Genomic DNA, 27,484 nt, shown 5'->3' on the forward strand with positions numbered 1-27,484 from the left:
CTTTAGGTTATCATTCTTTTCTAATCATGAGAGGTTTTGATCTTTATTCAGTTTACTGATTCTTCTCTTCAAATATAACTATTATTTAATCACAATAACCCACCAAAATTTGCTTAACATTTTTATTTTGTAAAAACAAGGGGTGAGTCTCTTAAAATAAAGGGCAATCTCTATGAAATATCTGGTATCCCAATGGACAGGAGAGCCTGGAACATTTATCATTGAAATTTTAGAGTGCTGAGTTAAAACAAATCAATGAATTTTACAAGTCAGCTCTTGAGCAATAAAGACTTATTTTAAAAGGATATATATAATCTAAGTTGAGTACAATTAAATACAAATAAGTACATGTAAATTAAGACAAAAAGCCATCATACCTAATGTAAAGATTCACAAATGTTAGAATTTTGCTGGTTTACTGATAACTTCCATAAGATATAAAGGATTAACCTAGAAGTTTTTACTGCTTTCATAAGAACTACTCTCTAGGACCACAAAGCAGTCTTAAATGTAGTACTATGGTTATCAAATTTTAGCATACAGTAGGGTTGCTTGAGAAGTTGTTTAAAAAGACAAAAACCCAGATGTACCACTCTTAGATATTCTGACTCAGTTCTGAGATGCAGCTTGGGCAGTTGTACTTTGTACAGCCTCACTAGGGACACTGATCCACACTGAAGATGAGAACCACTGGTGTATTAGAAAGATCCTAATTTGGATTTGGCTCTTTGGATTCAGGAAGGCCAGAGTTTGAAGCCTAGTTCTGCCATTTATTAACTGTGTGACTGGGGTAAGTTACTCATTTCTTGGGGTCTCAGAGTCTTAGTGTGCATGTTTATCTAAAATGTCAGTCAAAGGACTGTAACACTCATGATCTCAGAGAACTAATAATTTGTATATACTCTGCTTTTCTTTTCTACTATTCTTTTTTTTTCCAGTTTTATTGAGGAATAATTGGAATACATCACTATATAAGCTTAAGAGGTATAGCATGATGGTTTGATTTACATATATTGTGAAATGATTACAATAGGTTCAACTACTATCCATCTCCTCATAGAGATAACAATAAAAAGAAAGAAAAAATGAACAAAAATATTCTCCTTGTGGTGAGAACCCTTAGAATTTACTGTTAACAACGTCTATATCATACATATTCTGCTGTCATTGAAAACAATTTTGCATTTAGCAAAATTATAATTCACTTAAGAATCTGTAATAAATGCTAGAGGTGACTCAGTTCAACATCTTGTTCCCACATCAAAAGCCACTTTCACAGAGTTCTTTCAGAATAAGTACCTGGTTAGAGGAATTAATTTCCTAGGGGTGGTAAAGCAATGCAGTGGAGAAAAAAATAGGCTTTAGAGATAGGAGAACTGCATTTAAAATATGCTTTGCCACTTCCTTGGTACTTCCTTGGATAGGTGACAACTTTCTTGGATTAATTTCTTATCTGTGTTGCAGCAATAAGGCATACCATGGAGTTTTGTGAAGATTAAATAGGGTAATAAATGTCGGATGCCTAGCATAGTGGCTACCACTTAGTAGGTTTCTAATAATAGGAAAACTTCTCTTCTGTTTCCATCAGAAATACTCCATTTCCAAAATGTGTTAATCAGACAGTATGCATGTGCATTTGTGTGTGTTGGGTCACCCAAGGTTTCTGATTATGCCATGTGATCCATGTATCTCTAAAAACTGAATATATTTCAGAGTCATGCTGAATCCTGTGGCTTGGTAACTTCTGGAGTGAAATCAGCATAGGCAATATGAAGCTTCTATGAAAAAGACAATATGATTGGAAGAAATTTTAAAAGAAAGAAAGAAGTTGGACATGTGAAATCATACTAGTGATTGAATGAACTAGTGAATGGTATTGTAAAAGAAAACAAGAGATTGAGAAATAAATTACTTCTGTTTCTGGGACCTTAAAGAAGACAAAATCAATTTTAAAAGGCTTTTTTTTTTTTTTTTTCTTAAAGGGAAAGAAATCACTCATAGAAGGGAGGCTTAACACACTTCAACTAATTTGAGTTGAGTAACTGTCAAACTGAGAACCAGTTATACCCTTTCAAAAGTATGTGTCTATTAATCATGGGGGAATTTTAATTCCTGGAAAGGTTATATTCCCTCTAGTTGTCCCCAATTTATAAAAGCCTCTTGCTTTTTGTGGGATCATTAGTTTCTTAGGAAAAATAAAATATAGTAATGGAACAAAACTGACTTTGGGAATTTAAAATACAAACTTTTTTTTTTAATTGCCTTTGCTTTAAATAGAGATCTAACAGAATCATTAATAATCAATCAGAAATTCATGTTCTGGAAGTTGTGAACAAGCAACTTTTACACAGGGTAGCCTGAACCAAATATGAAAATGCTATTCTTCCTTATGAAATTCTATGCAAACTTACAAGGAACTTTTATATTATATGAAATTAACTTTTCTGCTGTAGGAAGGAAGGGTGGAGCCACAGTGTGTGTGCTGTGCTGTGCAAGTTGCTTCAGTCATTACGGACTCTTTGCAACCCTATGGACTATAGACAACCAGGCTTCTCTGTCCATGGGATTCTCCAGGCAAGAATACTGGAGGGGGTTGCCATGCCATCCTCCAGGGCAACCCATGGCAACCCATTCCTGACCCCGGGATCAAACTTGCATCTCTTTATCTCCTGTATTGGCAGGTGGGTTCTTTACCACTAGTGCCCCCTGGGAAGCCCACTTTTCTGTTGGGTGCTTCTTAATAGTGATGTTAGAGTGCTGGTCTTTTCTTTGCAGATGTTATTTGGTAGAAGTTAATTTCTTTAAATGCATTATTTTTCCCCTGAGGGATCTAACGTCTTCTAAAAACTACCAATGATAGTTTTGCAAAAGGATTCAATAAACTATTTCATGGAATGTTGCTATCTTCTATTGTCTTAAATCTAATCAGTTCTATGAACTGAGGGCCCCATGGGTGTCCCAGCATAATTCACTATCTAAAGCTCTCCAGGGTATTTCAAAGTAGGTTTATCTTAAAGGTACTGCAAGCTTATTGAGTAATTCACATTTTTCCAGAGAAGTTGACTTGAAATATCCAGTGCAACCTGCCAAGCTCTGTTGTTTATAAATCCACTTCCCAGTGGTATAATACAGGATAGCCTTTCCCTGTAAAACCCTGAATTTTGCCTAGTCTTCTCATATGCTGCATTCTAAACCTGGCAACATCTCGCCGTAAACCTTGCCTTACCTAATTACTATAGCTTAAGAGGAAAAGCCCAAGCATTTCTGATATTCTCTCAAACATCTTTTTTTTTTTAGATTCTGACCTCACTCTTAATTAACTACCTCACTCAATATAAATTCATCTACTTGTGGTTTTATTTTTCAGATATGGATATTGTCTTCTTGATGTTTTTTTTTTAATTTTTATTTTTACTTTATTTTACTTTACAATACTGTATTGGTTTTGCCATACATTGACATGAATCCACCACGGGTGTAAGTTATTCAGAGTAGGTTATGACCAACTTCAGATCCTAAATGGATATAAATGGGATATCATTGTTATACAAAGGAACACATCTTTAAGGCACTAAAAAACCTCAAAATGCTCTCAACACTTTGAACTTCACAATGGAATGATTTATTTGCAACCAATTATCTGTTGTAGTGGGAAAGAATCATGTCTTGTTAAACAAAGCCATATTCTAGATAGCAACATAAAATAAATTTCACCACTGAAAATTGTTTTTCCTAGTTGGAAAACTGGTTGGTTCAGGTAAATGGGCACATTTTTCATAAGAAGAGACTAAGCAGGCAGCTTGGGCTTCCTGGCAACCCATAAGTGGGTCTGTGGTAAGCATGTTCACATGTCAACACTGGAAATTTGGCTTATTTCCTCTAGAAACTCCACAGATTTTGTAAAAGAAATTAGGAGATCTTCTTAAAAACAATGTTATAGATTTAGAATCATATTTTTAATAAAAAGTAAATCAAACTAGTTTATTTTGATAAAGTCTCAAAACTAAACATCAACTGAACTTATAGCTGATTCCACAATTTTAGAAATTTGTGATTGCTTTGCTGCCTTATTTATTTACCATCTTAAAAAGTGGGCTTTTTCTCCCACCATAGAAATAAAACATCTTCATTGTGATTGCATTTAGAGAATTCTTTTGGAGAATGATTATTGTTCTGATTTTCCACTACAAAAGACAGTACTTTTTTCCCTCACCATGAAAGTAAACATGCTCATTATAGTATGAGACTAAAATTAATCCAAGATTCCATCAGCACTTATTTAGGGTCATTACTTGAGATTACACTGGATGTTATTTTGCATTTTTTTGGTTCTGAATGTATTATAAGCACTTTTTCATATTATTTAATACTTTATAAAATATAAACTTTAGTGCCTGCATAACAGTCCAACACATCTGTGTACCTTTCCTCAACTGTGGAACATTCAGACTGGTTCCACGTTTGCTATGTAAATAATACTACAATAAATATATATTTTACAGTCCTTACATATATGTCTGGTTGTTTTTTTAGAGTGCCACCTTATCTTTGTGAGAAAGTCCTCAAGAATCTGCCATTAATTCAGATAGATTTATCTCAATTGATGTGTTCCTTTAAGTGCTCTGAAAATACTCAAGGATCTTAGTCACATGTGAGGAAACTGATCCTCTCTTTTGATTCTTAAGTTCCAGTCCTATATGACCAAATAGTTAAAAATAACCTTCTCTCCAAAGCATTCCCACTTAATTGTCTCCCTGTGAAGGCATGGAAACAGGAAGTGAGAGGTGGTTGCTATCCATACCATAAAAGAAAAGGAATGAAACTGATGAACGAATTTTAATAGATAGAGGAACAGGCTTTTAATAGATAGGCTCAATCATATTTCCTCTGAATACAATGGGAATCAAAGGCAAACTGGTAACATTTTTATTTATTATAATTAAAGAAATGTTTCCAAGCCTTGCACACCTGATACCATTAACCTACTTTTAAGCACACTGTATTACTATTAATACAGCTCGGTAAGAATTCATGCATCACTGTTGTGTGGCAGGAGACAAGCAGTGCTTAAAAGTGATACCAGATCTTTCTTGGGAATAAGGCATGGGTACATTTAAATCACTCTATGTCCAAATGAAGTTCAATGGCACACTCTAGACTGGTCTTGATTCATAGAAGATATTTAATAAAAATTTGTAAAATCAGAGGCCTTCTGGAAGAAATTCTAATCCATACAGGAAAACTTTTCTGAGTAAAAACCTAGGATAAGAGTGGTCACACAATAGAAGTAAAAGACTGGTCTGAAGAACTGGAATACATTAAATTCATTCATTGAACAAATTTGGTTGACTACCTGCAGAATGTCAAGTGAAAGTGAAAGTGTTAGTTGCTCAGTTACATCCAACTCTTTGCTACCCCATGGACTGTGTGGGGTATGGAATTCTCTGTCTATGGAATTCTCCAGGCAAGAATACTGGAGTGAGTTGTCTTCTCCTTGGGGCTCTTCCTGACCCAAAGATCCAATCCAGGTCTCCTGCACCAATTTGTCTGTGTATATTCCTTTAAATATAACCCTATATTGGAAAGTTGGTTGTGGGGTCCCAAATATTTGGAATAACCAACTTGCACTGTTTCCCTCCAAAGTCTAAGCAAATAGAGGAAGATTAGATTTCATATGGGGTATTTTCACCTTTCAGTGAAATGCTGCAAAAATGCTAAACTACATCAGTCTTTTTTTATGAAGCCCAGGCCTTCTCCTTCTATCTGACCATATAAGTCAAAATTTGTGGAAGTATAATTAATGCCTTTGCTACAAAACCGGAAATAGAGATATGAGAAGACATGTCCATATTTCAATATTTCAATTTCTTGAGCATTTTGGTGCTACAGTAATGGTTCACTTTATAATCATTTATACATATCTTCAATAGTGTTACAGTAACAGCAAAGTCTCTTTGAGACAAAGGAAAGATTTTTTTAGTGACAAAGGAAAAATACCTTTTATTCTGATGTTGAATTTAGGAGCCTGTGTGAAGGAAGGCTTAGCAAGGTGGTAGGTAGGTGAGACTGCTTATAGGAAACTAACTTTCTATGCTGGATTTGATTCTATTAGGGCTGTCTTGAAAGATTTGGAGAAAATGTTTTAAAATTGCAACTGGAACACAACTGCTGGACTAGAAATGGAAAATCCTGAGCATTGAGGAATTTAGCAGATGGCTGCTGAATGTAGTTTTCTTGGTTTTAAGATACCACCAAGTTCTCTCTTCCCTGTTGCTCAAATGGTAAAGAATCTGCCTGCAATGCAGGAGACCTGGGTTCAATCCCTGGGTCAAGAAGATCCTCTGGAGAAGGGAATGGCAATCCACTCCAGTATTCTTGCCTAGAGAATCCCATGGACAGAGGAGCCTGGTGGGCTACAGCCCATAGGATCACAAAGAGTCAGACACGACTAAGCAACTGACACTACACTACATTCTCTCTGCACTGGAGATGACAAATTTATGGGTGTGCTTTTTTTGATCAGTTAAAATACAAAGCTGAGGGGCTTCCCTGATGGTACAGTGGTAAAGAATCTGCCTGTCAGTGCAGGAGATAACAAGTTGGATCCCTGATCCAGAAAGATCGTGCATGCAGTGGAGCAGCTAAGCCCATGAGCCACAACTATTGAGACTTCACTCTGGAGCCTGGGAGCCACAACTACTGAGCCCACGTGCTGCAGCTCCTGAAGCCTGAATGCCCCGGAGACGTGCTTCACAAGGACAAGCCACCGCAGTGAGAAGCCTGTGCCCTGCAACTCGAGAGCAGCCCTTGCTTGCTGCAACTGGAGACAAGCCCCTGCAGCAGTGAAGACCCAGCACAGCCAATCGACAAATTAATGTTTAAAAATTAAAAAGTACCACAAAGCTGATTACTTTATATTTTACATTAAAAAACACAGAGAAATTTATTTTGCCTTGTCAACCCATACGTCAGCTTGGATCTCCCTATAACCTTAATAAATTATAATTGATTTATGTCCCTATTTAAGATTCTCTGTGAGATTATTGAGAATTTCCACATGGACAGTGATAGGCTAAGATCTGGAGTTTCTGAACAAATTAGTATATGGCATATTTCAGGCCACACAGGTTGGTTCAGAAATTGATACATAACCTAACCCTGACTGATAAGATGTAAGGCAAATTTTGCTGAGAGTTTCCAGAAAAGAAGTTCCATCAATCTCAAAGGACAGCTTTAGGGAGAGCCAGCTCTCCTCATTCAAAGATTGTCACATATATGTACGTGAGTAAAGTATTATTATCCCATTTTACAGATAAGGAAACTAAGGATCAGTAAAGTGTATATCCTGCACACTGTCCCATGGTTTATCAGTGGTGCTGAGATTCAAACACAGATCAATCTGCTTCTGAAGCCCATGCTTTTAAGCACTATCCGATAGCAACAGATAGCTCCCAGGTAATACTGATGCTGCTGGTTGGGAGACCACAGTCTGAGAACCACTCTTTATAAAAGTTAACAGCTGACAGTTATAAATAGCCCAATAGCGAAAACAGGGCTAAAGGTTTGCAAATCAGGTTCACAAATGATATTAATAGTATAATCAAGAGTTCCATAACAAAAGTAATGTCTCAGAGTTATCAAATACAGCACATTGAATGTAACAGGAGGTGGAGACTAGGCTGACCACAAGATTCTCTGTCACAACAGTTATCTAGAAATTCATAAGCTGACTACAAAGCTAAATGTGTGATGAAAACAAAGTCCATCAGGGATGTATAGCTGAGCAAAGCTGTATAAGAAGAGAGATCTGCGAGTTTCTTCTAGATTTTGGTTTTATGCCACATCAGCCTTTTTTTTTTAAATTTTATTCTTCAGGACCATTAGTTACAACGCAGGCATACTTGCCCTGGAGGCAGGCTGGGGTAGGGTCTCTAAAGTCTAATGCTCTTATTTACTAACTGGGTGACCTTTGGTGAGCTTATTTATTGACTGTGTGACCTTGGGTGGGCTTCTCTGATGGCCCAGATGGTAAAGAATCTGCCTGCAATGCAGAAGACAGGGTTCAATCTTTGGGTTGGAAGTCACAAATAATTGGACACGAGTGAGTGACTAAGCACAGATCGTTGGTAATTTAATACTTCTGGTCTCATTTATCTCATTTAACAAATTTGGATATTAATAATTCTCACTTCACAGCATTGTTGAAAAATCAACGAGATAAGATGTGAAAGGGTCTTTCCAGGAGGTGCCAGTGGTAAAGAATCTGCCGGCTGATGAAGGAAACAAGAGACATGGGCTGGATCTCTGGGTGGGGAAGATCCCGTGGAGAAGGGTATGGCTGCCCACTCCAGTATTCTTGCCTGGAGAATCCTATGGACTGAGGAGCCTAGTGGGCTGCAGTCCATGGGGTGGCAAGAGTCAGACACGACTAAAGTGGCTGAGCACGCAAGTCATGAAAAAGCCATTGAGAAATGTCTGCCACGTACTAAGTATCCAGTAAGTGTCAGTCATTATTACTTGTCCCACAGCTGAGTTAGGCCATGAGATACAGGAGAGACTTTTGTGCTTCTCTTGATGATGGTTTATACAAAATCTCATGCTGGTGCCAGCAGATAAAATATAGTCATCAAGCTTACTGGGTGTCTATAATGTGCTGTGGTATCAGACACACATCTCTGTTAGATGTCAGCAGGCCTAAACACTGGAAAGGAGACTTTGTAAAAAATTCTTATTTAAATCTTCCTTTTGTTAACCTTGTACATTCCAGACACATATATTTAACTCCTATGGCAACCCTACGAGGTCATTGTTTTTAAACGTTGCAAGCTGAAGGGTAAGAGGTATAAACTGACAAAGTGTTTCATACCAAAGCCTTCAAATATATAAATCAAGACATGAGGTGATATATTCATAGTTTGGGAAGGGAGTGAGAGAGTTTGAGACTCAAATGCTCATTCACACATGTATTTCATTTGCATGTTTTTCCCTTAGAGGAATTTACAGGATAACAGAAGTGGGGTAAGAGAAATGTCAAGTTATCATAGATAAAGTATACAACTTGCAGCATTTAGACAACTGAAGCTATTACTGCATGGCTACTTAGTAATCATATCTGTTTATATTTATAATATGATATGATATAATATGTAAATGACTTTCCAAAAATTTTGAGGAAAGCTACCCTCAATTTAGAAGAAAATTAAGGAAGAGTTTGGATAAACTTGTGATAGATCTGAAGCCTGGTGAGTCCACCAGCTTACTCCTTAGAAGAAAAGTTATGACCAACCTAGACAGCATATTAAAAAGCAGAGACATTACTTTGCCAACAAAGGCCCATCTAGTCAAAGCTATGGTTTTTCCAGTAGTCCTGTATGGATGTAACAGTTGGACTATAAAGAAAGCTGAGTGCCAAAGAATTGATGCTTTGAACTGTGGTGTTGGAGAAGACTCTTGAGAGTCCCTTGGACTGCAAGGAGATCCAACCAGTCCATCCTAAAGGAAATCAGTCCTGAATATTCATTGGAAGGACTTCTACTAAAGCTGAAACTCCAATACTCTGGCCACCTGATGCAAAGAACTGACTCATTGGAAAATACCCTGATGCTGGGAAAGATTGAAGGTGGGAGGAGAAGGGGATGACAGAGGATGAGATGGTTGGATGGCATCACCGACTCAATGGACATGAGTTTGAGTAAACTCTGGGAGTTGGTGATGGACAGGGAAGCCTGGCATGCTGCAGTCCATGGGGTTGCAAAGAGTCAGACACGACTGAGCGACTGAATTGAACTGAACTGAGTCCACTTGGAGAGTTTTAGCATTTTGATTCTTACTTGGTAATTTGCAGAATATATTTACGTTATCTGCTCATTTGCCCTGGACAGGGTCTAAGCACTCTTTCCCCTCTTAAGGGAAAACACCACAGATTTCTTTTTTTTTTTTTTCCTTCAGGAGGTTTATTCAGTTACAGTATATTTTCCATCAAAGCCTCCCTCCCCCGAGGAATCTCAAATTTGACCTCATTTTCTCCTTTATTCCACCAGCATATTCTAATCCAATCAAGAGCTGGTTTCAACATACAGTAAATCAGGAAAAGGGCACACTGGCTCTTTCAAGGTGAAGTGAAAAAGCTTTTCAAGGTTCTTTTTTTCCAGTTAAACACCTTCCAGAAATGAAAGATGTTTCTTGCATTCTACCATAGCTTTCCATGAACTGTTGGTTGCTCTCTTGTTTTGTCTCCTCTCCTCTATCTGCCCAGATATTCTGGGTCCCATCTGCATCTGGGGCTATAAGGGAACATTGCAGTGAGTCACCATCCCCCAAGACTCTTCCCATAAGGCATACCTTACTATCTAGGATCTGGAAAACCCTCTGCTGCAGGGTCTGGCCCTGCTTGGGCCTCACCAGGACGTAAATGACTTTCAGGTCTGGGCTGGTGCGAAATAGCTTCTCCATCAACACTTTGCCCAAGAAGCCTGTGGCCCCAGTAATGAGAATGGACTTGCCACCATAGAAAGCTGCAATCATGGACATGATTCTTCCCTTTTGTCTTCGATAGCTTCAGAAAGAGGTTCCTGAAAAGAAAGAGAAATAACAAAAGATTATATTCGCAGAAGTGCTAAAATGCAGTCATTTAAAATGTTGCTGGCATTTCCAGGAGTTGAAGGCAGAAAAGGGTCAGATGGAGTGATAGCATCATGGTTTATTGGCAACACAATTCATTTCAATCAATATTTATTGAGATTAATCTCTATGCCTGACATCATGCCAGCAACTGTAGGCAAGAAATGAGTAAGACGTGGTTCCTGCACTCAAGGAATTGCTTGTAGTCTAATGGAGGAGACAGATTCCTAGAAACTATTAAATATTATATGGTAATTCTAAAACCAAAGAAAGCACAAAGAAAGGGTACATAGCAGGATCTGGAAATTTCAGGAAGGCCCTTATAGAAGGTGACACCAGTGGTCAAACTTGAAAAGAGATAAGGATCAGGGTAAGGGCATTCCAGACCAAGGAAAGATCAAAAGCAAAGGTCCAAGGTGTGGTGTAGAATGCTGTATGGAGGAATAATACAAGGAATTCAGTGTAGGAGAATGTAATTCATAAGGCTAGGAGTAGCCCCAAAACTGCAACACCAAAGATGAGAACAGTTATCAAATTTTACAACTTATGATGTAATTTTTAAATTTGGTTGCAGTTGTATTTTATTTAAACAAAAATTTTTTAAATTTAAATTTATGTTAATTGGAGGCTAATTACTTTACAATATTGTATTGGTTTTGCCATACATCAACATGAATCAGCCATGGGTGTACACGTGTTCTCCATCCTGAACCCCCCTCCTTCCTCCCTCCCGTACCATCCCTCTGGGTCATCTCAGTGCACCAGCCCCAAGCATCCTGTATCCTGCATTGAACCTAGACTGGCGATTCATTTCTTATATGACATTATACATGTTTCAATGCCATTCTCCCAAATCATCCCACCCTCTCCCTCTCCCACAGAGTCCAAAAGACTGTTCTATACATCTGTGTCTCTTTGTTGTCTCGCATACAGGGTTATCATTGCCATCTTTCTAAATTCCTTATATATGTGTTAGTATACTATATTGGTGTTTTTCTTTCTGGCTTACTTCACTCTGTATAATAGGCTCCAGTTTCATCCACCTCATTAGAACTAATTCAAATGTATTCTTTTTAATGGCTGAGTAATACTCCACTGTGTATATGTACCACAGCTTTCTTATCCATTCATCTGCTGATGGACATCTAGGTAGCGTCCATGTCCTGGCTATTATAAACAGTGCTGCGATGAACACTGGGGTACACGTGTCTCTTTCAATTCTGGTTTCCGCAGTGTGTATGCCCAATACAACAACACATTAAGAAGGTCATACACCATGACCAAGCGGGCTTTATCCCAGGGATGCAAGATTATTCAATATCCACAAATCAATCAATGTAATACACCACATTAACAAATTGAAAAATGAAAGCCATATGATTATCTCAATAGATGCAGAGAAAGCCTTTGACATAATTCAACATCCATTTACGATAAAAACTCCCCAGAAAACAGGAATAGAAGGAACATAACTCAACATAATAAAAGCTATATATGACAAACCCACAGCGAACATTACCCTCAATGGTGAAAAACTGAAAGCATTTCCCCTAAAGTCAGGAACAAGTCAAGGGTGCCCACTTTCACCACTACTATTCAACATAGTTTTGGAAGTTTTGGCCACAGCAATCAGAGCAGAAAAAGAAATAAAAGGAATCCAAATTGGAAAAAAATAAGTAAAACTCTCACTCTTTTCAGATGACATGATCCTCTAAATTGAAAACCCTAAAGACTCCACCAGAAAATTACTAGAGCTAATCAATGAAAATAGTAAAGTTGCAGGATATAAAATCAACACACACAAATCCCTTGCATTCCTGTACACTAAAATTTTTTTTTGATGGGGACCATTTTAAAAGACTTTATTGAATTTATTACAGTATCAATTCTATTTTACAGTTTGGTTTTTCGGCTGCAAGGCATGCGGGATCCTATCTTCCGGACTAGGTATTAAACTCACACCCCCTGCATTGGAAGGTGAAGTCTTAACCACTGGACGCCACGGAAGTCTCTCAGTTGCAGTTGTATTTCAGCTCAGTTCAATCGCTCAGTCGTGTCTGACTCTTTGTGACCCCATGGACTGCAGCACGCCAGGCCTCCCTGTCCATCACCAACTCCTGGAGTTCACTCAAACTCATGTCTATTGAGTCGGTGATGCCATCCAGCCATCTCATCCTCGGTCATTCCCTTCTCCTCCTGCCCCCAATCCCTCCCAGCATCAGAGTCTTTTCCAATGAGTCAACTCTTTGCATGAGGTGGCCAAAGTACTGGAGTTTCAGCTTTAGCCTCAGTCCTTCCAAAGAACACCCAGGACTGATCTCCTTTAGAATGGACTGGTTGGCTCTCCTTGCAGTCCAAGGGACACTCAAGAGTCTTCTCCAACACCACAGTTCAAAAGCATTAATTCTTTGGCACTCAGCTTTCTTCACAGTCCAACTCTCACATCCATACATGACCACAGGAAAAACCATAGCCTTGACTAGGCGGACCTTAGTCGGCAAAGTAATGTCTCTGCTTTTGAATATACTATCTAGGTTGGTCATAACTTTCCTTCCAAGGAGTAAGTGTCTTTTAATTTCATGGCTGCAATCACCATCTGCAGTGATTTGGGAGCCACCCCCCCAAAATAAAAGTCTGACACTGTTTCCACTGTTTCCCCATCTATTTCCCAGGAAGTGATGGGACTAGATGCCATGATCTTCATTTTCTGAATGTTGAGCTCTAAGCCAAGTTTTTCACTCTCCTCTTTCACTTTCATCAAGAGGCTGTTTAGTTCCTCTTCACTTTCTGCCATAAAGGTGTCACCTGCATATCTGAGGTTATTGATATTTCTCCTGGCAATTTTGTTTCCAGCTTGCGCTTCTTCCAGCCCAGCATTTCTCATGATGTACTCTGCATAGAAGTTAAATAAGCAGGGTGACAGTATATAGTCTTGACATGCTCCTTTTCCTATTTGGAACCAGTCTGCTCATTTACAGAAAATCATTTCCAGGAGCAAGTCTGGTGGTGGGATGCCAGATGCAGCACTCGGATGCTGTGACTTCTGAGAAAAAGCACTCCACATTATAGAAATGCAACCAGAAGTGTTTGGTCTTTAAGCCTGGCCTCAAGATTGTTGATTGGCAGCAGTGGAGCTTTGAAGGAAGCACAGCCATACTGTGGGAGCAGACCTTCCTTTCTGTCCTTGACTGTGCTGCCTGCAGCCAATTCTTGGCCATTTGTGTGTATCTGATGGAATACAACTCTAGGGACTGGCCCGGACATCAGGGCTTGAAAAGAAGAACAAAAAACAGTGAAAAGGTCAACACCCCGCCTCTTTAGCTCTAGCCAAGTTAACTCCAGTGACTCCATAACAAATAGTGACTTTTCATGCTGTTTTTCAGTCACTAAGTCATGTCTGACTTTGCAACGCCATCAACTGCAGTATGCCAGGCTTCCCTGTCCTTCCCTGTCCTTCATGTCCCTCCCCCTAGGAGTTTGCTTAAACTCAGGTCCATGAGTTGGTGATACCATCCAACCATCTCATCCTCTATCACTCCCTTCTCCTCATGCTTTCAATTTTTCCCAGCATCAGGGTCTTTTCCAATGAGTCGGCTCTTCACATCAGGTGGCCAAAATATTGGCGCTTCATCTTCAGCATTAGTCCTTTCAGTGAATATTCAGGGTTGATTTCCTTTAGGATTGACTGGTTTGCTCTTCTCGCTGTTCATGGGATTCTCAAGAGTCTTCTCAAGCACCACAATTTGAAAACATCAAATCTTTGGTGCTCAGCCTTCTTTATGGTCCAAATTGGTATAAATTATTGTTCAATATGGTATAAATTATAGTTGTAATTTATACTTTTGAGCATCTTGAGTCTATGTTCTTGGGCAGAACTCTTTGCCTATGGAGGATTCATTCATTGATGGATTTCAAATAATTCTGTGCACCTGCTATGCCAGACTCTAAGTTAAGATAAACAGTTGGATAAAGCAAATAAATCCTTGCTGTCACTCAAGCAGAGGAGGCCAGGGATATACTGATAAATAAATACACTGACAAGTTAATTACAGACTGTCACAAACATAAATATAATAAAGATCAATGACAAAAGTCACAATCATCAATGTCATTCACTTTAGGGACCACTGCGGATTTCAAATATTAGCTATATTCACTGAGTTATTTAAATTCTGTTTATTAAAGATTGATATGAGAATTATTTTGAAGAACGCATTTGGACCTTGTGCAAAAGAGCAATGAAAGATACTTTTTGTCATGTTACATAAGGTTGCTCATATTACAGTCTATATAATTATTTTCTCAAGAATGTAGCATGCGAGGAAAGTATTGAATATTCTTGCCTTGCTTGCCTTGAAGCTCAGAAGAGTGATGTCATCAAGTTTGGAAGACAGCACATATTCTAGTTTAGCATTCAGATTCTAAGCAAGACTGTCTAAAATCAATTCCCAGATCTACCATTTACGAGGTGTGTCATCTCAGGCAAATTATTAATCTCTCAGTGCTGCAGTCTGTTCATCATTAAAATGGGGATAAAGTATCCAGTTACTAGTGCTGTGGTAGGAATTATGTGAATGAATACATGTAAAACACTTAAAAAATACAACTTACCTCTAGTATTGTCTATTAGTATTGTCATTGCTTCCACATTTTTCATCTTAATGAAAGGTTCCTGGCTTTTCCTTTTGACATGTATTTTATATGCCTTCTTTTGGAAATATGAGGAGATAATTTATACTCAATCATCAAGCCAAATAAAGTGCTTTCCCCAAATGCAACTGTGCTTAATGATAAATCTTTCCAACTCCTTTACATATAAAAATGTTTATGTTATTAGGCTTAAATGAGCATGGTTGGCAGGAAAATATAGATGGGAAACTGAATTTGGAAAGTGCAACTTCCCAACCTCACTGGTTCTGAAGATGTTATGTACTTGTTTTGTAATAATGTGTGCTTTAGTGGAGTCATATTTTCTAGAAATGTAAAGATACTGTTAAGATTTTTGGTCCCAGACAAGTTTGCAATGTGTGAGGAAAAACTTTAGAGAGCAGGCTGCATATCTCTGATGAACCAATTTCTTGTGGGACAAAGGAAAACTTCATGTGTCCTCTAAGAATGGAATGGGCCTGCTCTGCCCACAGTCCAAGTATTTCTCAAACACAACAAAAACCATAACACAGTATAATGAGTGCTCTGAGAGGAAAACAAAGCATAAGCCAGTATCTCCTGGCACTCAGTACCCAATTGGCAAAAGCAGGTGGCAGGGGAATAGTGGTCAAGACTCCAATTAAAGCAAGTGATTCTGAAAAATGTCAAATCAAAGCTGCATCAGAGTTGTTTCTTTAAACTTTCGCTTCTGCTCTCAAGCTATTGGCTTGGTTATTGAACCCAGAAACTACCATGTAAAAATTGGCCCTGGAAGCCCCAGTTTACATGTCATAGATCAGCAAGGTCCAGGAATTGCTAATTCTTGATATAATTCACTTGGACTTCCCTGGTGGCTCAGACAGTAAAGATCCACCTGCAATGTGGGAGACCTGGCTTCGATCACTGGGTTGGGTTGATCCCCTGAAGGAGGGCATGGCAATCCACTGTAGTATTCTTGCCTGGAGGATCCCCATGGACAGAGGAGCCTGGTAGGCTACCGTTCAGGGGGTCACAAAGAGTTGGACAGGACTGAACGACTGAGCGCAATACAATTTATTAAAATAATTAGATTGTTTCAGAACTTCCCTGGTGATTCAGGGTCTAAGACTCATCCTCTCAATCAGGTGCCCTCAGGTTCAATCCCTGGTTAGGGAACTAGATCCCATACACTGCTAGAAGGAGTTCACATGACACAGCTAAAGATCCCACATGCTGCAGCTAAGACCCAGAACAGCCAAGTAAACAAATAAGTGCTTCAAAAACACGTATTTTAAAAATAGAGTGCAGAAAGGTCTGCGTACCCTTCTTTCAGCTTCCTCCAATAACATCTTATATCCCCATACACATAATTTAAAAAACAATTAAATTGTTTCAAAAATTAAAATAATTTTACACTCAGAAATGGAAGATATATAACTCTAGAAGGAAGAACATGTTTAGAACATGGCTTACCTTTCATATAGTGTCAGATTACTAATGCAGAGAACAAAGGCCACTTTCCTATTCCTCATGCTTATAACATAATTTGTGAGAAGCATAAACTACTTTGACAATATCTGAACCAGCCTGTATAATGCAAGGCTGAATGACAAATAGGCTGACAAGGCTGACATGAGAGTCAGCCAATACATTTTTAATGACTGTCTACATGTGCCAGGCACTGTCCAGGCACTGGGACTAATAGTGAACAGGCCTTATGCAGCTTAGATTCTTCCTTCCTATATTCTGGGGCATTTTTTCTCCTTAAGATCACCAGCTCTCCATGGTAATGAGTGGGATTCCATAGTTATCACTCTCCTTTTGTTTTCTAGAAGTGAAGCTGTTCTCATTTCTAGAGAATGTGTGTTACAATATTGAATCACAAACAGTTGTGCCAAGTTAAACATTTTTTGCAGGTTTAAGCATATGGGGACTTTAATTATTCTTTGGGTGGTTCTTCTGGAAAATAAAAAACTTGAGATTCAAGAAAGCATTTAAGGTAGACAATCCATATTTCTTGGTAGCCCTTGAAAGGAAAAATTTTTTTAAAAGAAACAGGTGTTTTGCCTCTCAGGAATCATACTTTGTCAAGGTTTTTTGGGGTTTTTTTTCAGTATTAACATTTTGGGAGAGATAAATATTTGTTGTGCGGGCTCTCCAGGACAATATGGAGTGTTTACCAGCAATATTCACTAGAGGGTCATAACATCCTTCTGTCCCCAGCCAGATGTGATAGTCTGACATATCTCTGCATGCGTGCTCCATCACTTCAGTTATATCCAACTGTTTGTGACCCTATGGTCTGTAGCCCATCAGATTCCTCTGTCCATGCGATTTTTCTGGCAAGAATACTGGAGTGGATTGCCATGCCCTTCTCCAGGGGATCTTCCCGACTCAGGAATTAAACCTGAGTCTCCTGCATTGCAGGCAGATTCTTCACTGATTGAGCCACCAGGGAACCCCAAAATGTCTCTAGACTTTGCTAACTGGGCTCCTGGGGGAAAACCTGCCTCCCCTTTCAGAGAGCCACTGCTTAGTAGTACTTTTTAAATATCTCAGTTTATAATATTCTGTCCATCCTATTAAAAGGTCAAAATTCAAAGCTTAAATTTCTATTTGTGAAGCTAAGTAGAAATATAATCCACTTTTACATTCTATTTTATCTATATTGAATCATTCACAATTAATTACATTTACCCAAGCAAATTACACGTGGTTAATCTTGACTGAACTCAAAATGAAGATGAAGGAAGGTTACTCCAGATAAAGATCCTCTGCTTTTTATTTAACCAAATTCCCTTCAGTCTCTGTGCTATGAGTGCATGTGTGCTAAGTCGCCTCAGTCATGTCCAACTCTTTGTGACCTTATGGACTATAGCCCGCTAGGCTCCTCTGTCCATGCAATTTCCTAGGCAAGAATACTGGAGTGGGTTCCTGTGCCCTCCTTCAGGGGATCTTCTCCACCTAGCAGTTGAACCTGCATCTCTTACCCCTACCTTGCATTGGCAAGTGTGTTCTTTACCACTAGCACCACCTGGGCAGCCCCTCTGTGCTATAAATTAGATTATTAATCCCACCTTTCACACAGATTGAGCCTCTCAACTTCATTCATCTAGACCTATTTGGGAACATTTAAGAAAGAATGACAATCAGACCAGCCTAAGATTGACTGAGAAACATAAAGCTATTTAGTATTGGTTGCTGAATAGTAATAATTCTATGAACAATCAAATCAGTCTCATCTACTGGTAGTTCTGTTGCCTTTTTTTGAAGATTCAAGTATGTTGTTTAATAGGAGAGATCTCATGTAGGCAAGTGGGGTTTTAGTTGACAACCCATAGGCTGCTGCTGTTGCTGCTGCTGCTGCTAAGTCACTTCAGTCGTGTCCAACTCTGTGCGACCCCATAGACGGTAGTCCACCAGGCTCCCCCATCCCTGGGATTCTCCAGGCAAGAACACTGGAGTGTGTTGCCATTTCCTTCTCCAGTGCATGAAAGTAGAAAGTGAAGTCGCTCAGGTATGTCCGACTCTTAGTGACCCCATGGACTGTAGCCCACCAGGCTCCTCGATCCATGGGATTTTCCAGGCAGGAGTACTAGTTCACTGGGCAAGGCTAGTCCATTGAAAAAAAATCTTGTAAAACTCAGTAAATGAAAGTTGGTCTGCTTCATCAAAATCAAACACTGAAATTCTTTCAGTAATTATCTGAATTAAGGAAATGCACTTGTAAAATAATATTCAATGAAAACAAAGGAGAACAAGAACTTGTAAAGACATCATAATGTTTATCACAAATCCCTGTTGAAAGACTGAAGGAAATAAATGACAGTGATTGTATAACAGTGTGATGGGATTAATGATAAAGACTTCTGCTTCATGTCTGTAATTTTCCCCATGATTTAAAAGGGCATTTAATGATAAATATTAAATAATAAATACTTTCAAAAAGTGCTTAGGAAGCAATAGCAGCTGGCATTTTTATAGTCTCTTTTTTGTGGGCACTAGAAACACAAAGAAACTTGCACAGCAAACTTCTTTAGTTTAAGATGTATTTAAAGTGTTTTTAAAGGTGTGGCTCAACTGACATAACAGTGTTATGGACTGAACTGTGTCCCCTCCAAATTCATATGTTGAAGCCCCTGTCTTTAATGTCATGGTATTTGGAGACCAGGCCTTTGAGAGGTATTTCAAGTTAAATGAGATCACAAGAATGAGGCGCATATTGGATAGGACTAGTTTCCCAATAAGCAGAGGAGGGAGCACCAGAGAACAGTTTCTCCTGCAACGGCCACAAGGAAAGGCCACATAAGGGCACAGTAAGACAGCAGCTGTCTCCAAGCTAAGAAGAGAGCTCCACTAGAAGCTGAATTTACTGGCATCTTGATCATGGACTTCCAGTCTTCAGAACCATGAGAAATTAACATCTGCGGTTTTAAGACATCCAGTCTGTGGTCTTTTCTTACAGCAACTTGAGCAGACCAACACACACAAACACGCATGGACAGTGACATGAACATTTTTGGTTAAGTGTGTAAAGTCACACAACAATAATCTATATCTACCTTTTCCATCCTGGAGCAAAACTCTATAATGGAACAAATATATCTGTTACAATGTTCCACCTTTGCAGCACAGAGGTGGGATACTCGTTCTTGATTTTCATACATTTGTGAAAGTATGGACAGATCTTTTATGATAGCCAACAGAGGTCTCAATAATTCAAGCCTGAAGAATCCATATACAAGTCACTGAACCTACAAGTCTCATAGCCTATTTCAATCTCTTCCATCCATGGGCTTCTGCAGCCCAGTCTGTAGTCCATCCTGCTGGTCTCTTAATTGATTTTGTATTTATTTGGATCTTAAGTAAATGTATATTCCACCTTATCAAAATTCATCAAATTCTATTCTCAGGAATACATAATTCTTCCCCTACCTCCTCTCAGCTTTATTGAGATACAGTTGAAATATAATACTGTGTAAATTTAAGGCATACAAATGTTCTGATCTGATACACTTACAAACGTATCAAATAATTAACCTCATTGTGTTAGCTAACAGCATCCTTAGCCTCACATAATTACCTTTTTTGCGGTGAGAACATTTCCAAATCTGTTCTCTTAGCAACTTTTGAATATATAATACAGTACTGTTAACCATAATCACTATCTGCATATTAAATCCCCCCAAAATATTCATCTTATAAGTGAAAGGACAACATAGTGTTAAAAGGGCTCTAATTAAATTCTAGTCAGAGCCTATGGGGGCTTCCCTGTAGTTCAGCTGGTAAAGAATCTGCCTGCAATGGGGGAGACCTGGGTTGGGAGGATCTCCTGGAGGAGGGCGTGGCGACCCACCCCAGTATTCATACCTTGAAAGTCCTGATGGATAGAGGTGCCTGGCAGGCTACACTCAGTCCATGGGATGACGTAGAATAGATACGACTGAGTGACTAAGCACAGCACAGCACAGAGCCCGTGGCTTTACATGAGTTACACTGCCCAAGTCCATTCTGTTCACACTCACAGAGGCACAAAAGCCAGGGCAAAAAGAAATAGCTATGAAAGGCAATGATTTCCAATTTCTGAGTCAAGGAATATCTTTTACATGAGAAGAGGAAATATACAAATTGCTATGCTTTCTCAACAGCTTAAAAACAATTTTAAAGAAATCAGTAAATTTCTAACCAAACACAATATATAACAATATATTTTAAAATAATGTAAAGAGAAAAGTGACATCTGGATGGACTAGGAATGTTTGCATAATCAGATAGTTTCTTACTTGGGTCAGATCTCCTAAGTAAAACAGGGAAGTCATCTAGTCTTAGTTCCTTGGATATCCATCTATGTAAAAGAGGAAGAGAAAAAAGCTCCCTTCCCCCCAGAAAAAAGTATGATTTTATTTTAGTGCAAATTAGGAAAATTAAATATGCTGTCTCTATGGAAAAAATCCATATATAAGTCACATATCTGTTTGTCAAGAACTTAGTGAAAGAAAAGTTTTCATCAGAGAGCTCTTTTTTTATAACTTTGGTTTCCTGAGTATATCCCATTATGGAATTCAGCAATGAACTTAGATACTTTTCACTGTGCGCTTGTTATGTAAAGTTTTTCTGGGAGAACTTTTAAGATCTTGATGCAGGAATTAATAACCCCCAGGGGCGTTGAGGCACAGGCCTCACTAATTCAATTAGCAATGCTCCATCATCAAGAGAAACCAATTTGGAAGCCATCCCAGCTGGGGAAGGATGTTCCAGACTGGCTTAAAAACACAAAACTTAGCAATCACCTCAACACATTCTTCCTAGTTTGCTTCTTCTTAACTCCTTAGGAAGTCTTAAAAAAAAAAAAAACAACAAACCTTGCAATTTTAACAGATATAAAAAAGCAGAAAAATATAATTTTAAAACATCACTTCATCATAATTGATTCAATAGATGTATGTTGTACCTACTGTGGTGCTATACCCTGTTAAGTGTGGATAATTAATATGCAAACACTCTTGCTAAATGGTAAAGTATTATAAAAGTACATGATATTGTTACTATTGTTTATAGGTAAATAAACATCAGTCAGCATGTGATGATTCCAAAATCATACCAAGAGAATCACAATCAAATGTAAATCTTGATGCTTCCTATTTCCTCTTGAAGTAAAAATTGAGTTGGATTATGAATAAAAGGATGGTTGATCTATTAACCCAATGGAAAAAGGAACCTAACCAAATGAGTAGTAAACCGACACACTTTTTCATGTTCTGCTTAGAATTAAAGACTATTTCTTTTAGGGGATGACATGACATGGATTTTCTATATTTTCTTGGGCTCCAAAATCACTGCAGAAGGTGACTGTAACCATGAAATTAAAAGACGCTTGCTCCTTGGAAGAAAAGCTATGACTAACCTAGATAGCATATTAAAAAGCAGAAACATTACTTTGCCGACAAAAGTCTGTTTAGTCAAAGCTATGGTTTTTCCAGTAGTCATGTATGGATGTGAGAGCTGGACTATAAAGAAAGCTGGGCACTGAAGAATTGATGCTTTGGAACTGTGGTGTTGGAGTAGACTCTTGAGAATCCCTTGGACTGCAAGGAGATCAAACCAGTCAACCCTAAAGGAAATCAGTCCTGAGTGTTCATTGGAAGGACTGATGCTGAAGCTGAAACTCCAATGCTTTGGCCACCTGATGTGAAGAACTGACTCACTGGAAAAGACCCTGATGCTGGGAAAAATTCAAGGCAGGAAAAGGGGACAACAGAGGATGAGATGCTTGGATGGCATCACCAACTCAATGGACATGAGTTTGAGTAAGCTTTGGGAGTTGGTGATGAACAGGGAAGCTTGGTGTGCTGCAGTCTGTGGGGTTGCAGAGTCAGACATGACTGAGGGGCTGAAGTGAACTGAACTGAAGGTTATAGCTGCCATAGACAGTGATTATGCTGATGGATCTGGGCAACATAAGCTGAAAACCTTCTGGAAAGAATTCATCATTCTAGATGCCATCAAAAACATTTGTGATTCATGGGAGGAGGTAAAAAATCTCAACACTAAAAATAGTTTGGAAGAATTTGATTCCAACCCTAAAGGATAATGAGGAGTTTGAAGCTTCAGTGGAGAAGGAGCTGCAGACATGGTAGAAATAGCAAGAGATCTACAGTTAAGAGTGGACCCTAAAGATGTGACTGAATTCAACTACTCTTGAACCTTGTGGTAAATTATATCTTTCTTAAAGGTTAATATAAAGGTTAGTTGATTATACATACATTGATATGATACACTAAATCAGAAATCCTTATTTCTTCATTGAAGCTCCTGATCATAACCTGTGCCAATAAATCAACAGGAAACATCTGAATAAAGGTGATTATCCAATGCATTTTGAAATACACAGCTAGGGCTTCATGAAGAACTAAGTTCTGAAGTAAAGCTAACACTTTCTCTTTTACAATTCTCTCCATAGGAATTTATCCCATGTCAGAAGAACAATAAGTCACAAACAGCACTCCTATTTTTCTCTGACAATGTGCAATGAATTTTATCACAAAGATTTTAGGTACTTGTCTTTAAGAGAATGTACTTAGAGATGTGAAAAAATCATATACTTCATATTTGTACTAAGCCATGGGTAGTAGCTATAAAACATGAGAAGAAAAATACAGGTTTTATACAACAAAGTACAAGCTATCAGACAGACACCATCCATAAGAGCTGCATTTGGGGCAAATTCTTATGCAGACTCTTTGATGGTAACTTGAACAAAGAAATAAAAGCCAGTACCATACTGTCTTTATGACTGTAGCTTTGTAGTCAGGCAGGTTGATTCCTCCAGTTCCATTCTTCTTTCTCAAGACTGCCATACAACCCAGCAATCCCACTGCTGGGTATACACACCGGGGAACCCAGAATTGAAAGAGACCCGTGTACCCCGATGTTCATCACTCACTGTTTACAATAGCTGGGACATGGAAGCAACCTAATGTCCTTTGGCAGATGAATGGATAAGAAAGCTGTAGTACATATACACAATGGAATATTATGCAACTATTAAAAAGAAGCATTTGAATCAGTTCTAATGAGGTGGATGAAACTGGAGCCTATTATACAGAGCGAAGTAAGTCAGAAAGAAAAACACCAATACAGTATATTAACACATATATATGGAATTTAGAAAGATGGTAATGATGACCCTATATGCCAGACAGCAAAAGAGACACAGATGTAAAGAACAGACTTTTAGACTCTGTGAGAGAAGGCGAGGGTGGGATGATTTGTGAGAATAGCATTGAAACATGTATATTATCATATGCGAAACAGATCACCAGTCCAGGTTCAGTGCATGAGACAGGGTGCTCAGGGCTGGTGCACTGGGATGACCCTTAGGGATGGGATGGGGAGGGAGGTAGGAGGGGGGTTCAGGATGGAGAACACATGTACACCCAGGGCTGATTCACGTGAATGTATGGCAAAAGCCACCATGATATTGTAAAGTAACTAGCCTCCAATTAAAATAAATAAATAAATAAAAGAAATAAAAGCACTCTGTTTCCTTCTCCAGTTTCTATGTTATTTAAATCACTGTGGCTCAGATGGTAAAGAATCTGCCTATAATGCAGGAGACCTGGGTTCAATTCCTGGTCAGGAAGATCCCCTAAAGAAAGGAATGGCAACCCATTATGGGTTGCAACTCCAGTATCTTGCCTGGAGAATCCCGTGGACAGAGGAGCCTGGCAGGCTATAGCCCATGGGGTTGCAAAGAGCTGGACATGATTGAGTGAATAACACTGAACTCCTTTATCATGCTGATTAACATATACTATCCAATCAAATAACCTATGTTTCATATGCTTTTCATAGTATGTACAGGACTTGTAAAATCCACTCTGTTCATTTTACCGTGGACAGGGATAGAATATTTTTCATATCTTTTACGCTGCTATTTCACAGACTAACCTCTGCCATCTAGTTCTAAATTCGAACCATTATTTCAGCATTTATAGGCCAATGCAATTTATTAACCATTTTGTATCTAGTACACATTAATGTGTACTTATCAATTAAAAATGAATTTTTATTTCCTTTTGAATTCTATGTACCCTACCTTAAGTTATGATAATGATAGGTGAAGGGGAAGATACAAGAATTTCTGAGGACTTCCCTGATAGTCTAGTGGTTAAGAAACTGGGCTTCCACTGCAGGAGAAACAGGTCTGATCCCTGGTCAAGGAACTAAGATCCTACATACCTGCCATGCTGCTGCTGCTGCTGCTAAGTCGCTTCAGTCATGTCCGACTCTGTGTGACCTCATAGATGGCAGCCCACCAGGCTCGCCCGTCCCTGGGATTCTCCAGGCAAGAACACTGGAGTGGGTTGCCATTTCCTTCTCCAGTGCACAAAAGTGGAAAGTGAAAGTGAAGTCGCTCAGTCGTGTCTGACTCTTAGTGACCCCATGGACTGCAGCCTACCAGGCTCCTCCATCCATGAGATTTTCCAGACAAGAGTACTGGAGTGGGGTGCCATTGCCTTCTCCGTACCTGCCATGAGGCATGACCAAAAACCCAAACAAAAGAACTCCTGAGTCTGGACTCTGGCCTATCTTCTAAGGGCCTGAATTCAACCAGGAAATGAATTCATATACCATGATGGTAAAAGGCAAAGTCTGGCATAGATATAATACTATATAAAGTATAAGATACTATATGTTATTCATATACAATAATATAAAATATTAAGATGACTTTAGGAAGGAGTTTTTACTTCTTTTGAGGGTGAACAGTAAATCATTTCTGTACTGTGGAATTGGTTTTTAAATAAAGTGTATGATAGGAGATGCAGCAATTCAGAAGGTATTTAAGGTAGTGATGATAATACAGCAAAGGGACGTGAGAAAGTCTGATATTTACATTAAGAGCACACTAGCATGGCTGTAGGAGATAATACCTAAAAAGAATTCAAGGGATCCTTGGCCAAAAGAGTAGCTGACAACAGACTGTGGGAAAATCGGTACCCAGATAAAGAGGTAGGTCTCTACAAGGGCAGAAGACTTTAAACAAGGGACTTATAACCACAAGAGGGTCTGAGAATGGAGTCTGTTTCAATGGTCCAATCTATTTCAATGGCTGAAGGTAAGGAAGAGTTCAATGAGGGGCAAGACAGTACAGTTCTCACATGGTATTCTTTATTCAAACTGCAGATCCAGTCTTCTCTCCACCCCACTCCCCTTCCCATTCTGACTCAGTAGATCTGGGTGGGATTCTTCCACTGGTTATATGCAGAAAACTTTAATATAATTAGAGGAGTAATAACATCTAAATAGGTGAGATGTGAGTTTCAGTTTCCACTATTTACTAGCCATGACTTTAAGTAAGTGATTAAGACATCACTAGATGCTGGTTTTTCATTTATAAAATGGGAATATTTTTTTTTGGGGGGGGGTGGATTTAATTTAAAGAAAGGTTGGACAAAACCTGACACATTTTACTGTTGGGTCAATGAGGCTGGAAGGGAAGGGATAAATGGTAGAAACACTGCAAGGATATTTTGTTTTTTTATCTTACTAAGTAACCATGTTCTCACTCTCATATTTGTGTAAGTGAATTTTCTGCTCTACAGGAACTAGAGTTCTTCTAGGGCAGAAATCTTAGTCATCATTGTGTGCTCCAGATACTATAATTGAATGAATAAATTCAGTCTGCTCTTGACTCCAGCTGCATTTATGTTCATCATTGATTTTATATCATACCCTTGAACTCTTTAAGGACAGTGGCTTCACTGTTTATCGGTAGTGCCTAGTAAACTCAAGGTGCTCAATCAACGTTATTTAAGTGATGAATCAATGAACAAATTGATGTGTGGAGGATGAAGTGCACACTAATAATGGCTGGACGGTAATTTAGGTTCTTATGTCTGAAATCCTGGTCTCTGGGGACTCTGCCACACAAAATGCAGGTTGTTCTGCCTGTCACTTTGAGATGAACAGTTCCCAAGAGGCTGTGTGAACCAACTGTCTTGGAATATATTTTTGTGAAATCATTTGAATAAGTTTAGCATTTAAAGTTCAAATTAGGCACCATTTCACATGGACACTAATAAGCTACTTTAAGTCACTAATAAGTGACTAATTAAGTCACTAATAAGCTACTTTAAGCTCCTTCAGTTCACTGAACAGGGATTTAAAATTCCATTTAGTGTGTTCATTGGCACATTCTTTCCAGAATTCAGCATATGTGGGGAAGAAAGTGACCAAAAAGTGACCAAAATGATTTTTTTCTATCATTATAAGTTATGTAATAAATTATCTGATTATTTTTAGTTCAGTCAGAGTTTAAGTGTTCTAGTGAAGAATAAAACATAAGGAATATCTAAATTACATAGGAAATAACAGGCAAGGTGACCCCCTACTATCTTTGCAATAGCTACTTGATCTAAGTTGAGAAATTTATCCATTCATTCAGCTGCTGAATAAGTGTGTACGGTGTTCCGGGTATTGTGCCAGATTTTGGGGATACAAGGACGGACATGATACCCACCTGTTCAGAATACGTCTCTCTTCAAATGACAGTGTTTTTATTATTGAACTGTTAACAGTCACAAGTGTCTTTAAGCTCAATGGCTTCCCCAGAACACATCTTAAACTCGGGATGAATTTAGAGACCTCTTAGGATCCTGGAGTTCCTTTTGGGCTGTACAGCTTGGCATGTACAGCTTTTAGGTCCTCCTAAGGTATTCATAGATGTTTTGCC

The 27,484-nt window shown here is 38.7% G+C and overlaps 1 protein-coding gene across 1 annotated transcript in view; it reads right to left on the reverse strand.

The window, feature by feature from the left end:
• Positions 1 to 10,530, reverse strand: part of FAR2 (fatty acyl-CoA reductase 2) — a 54,181-nt gene extending 43,651 nt beyond the window's left edge. The window contains exon 1 of the mRNA XM_052640987.1: positions 10,342 to 10,530. Within this exon, the coding sequence (XP_052496947.1) occupies positions 10,342 to 10,530 (189 nt within the window). The remainder of the gene's footprint in view (positions 1 to 10,341) is intronic.
• Positions 10,531 to 27,484: the final 16,954 nt, after the last annotated feature.

The sequence above is a fragment of the Budorcas taxicolor genome, chromosome 5 (genome assembly GCF_023091745.1).
Source record: "Budorcas taxicolor isolate Tak-1 chromosome 5, Takin1.1, whole genome shotgun sequence".
NCBI classification, from domain to species: domain Eukaryota; kingdom Metazoa; phylum Chordata; class Mammalia; order Artiodactyla; family Bovidae; genus Budorcas; species Budorcas taxicolor.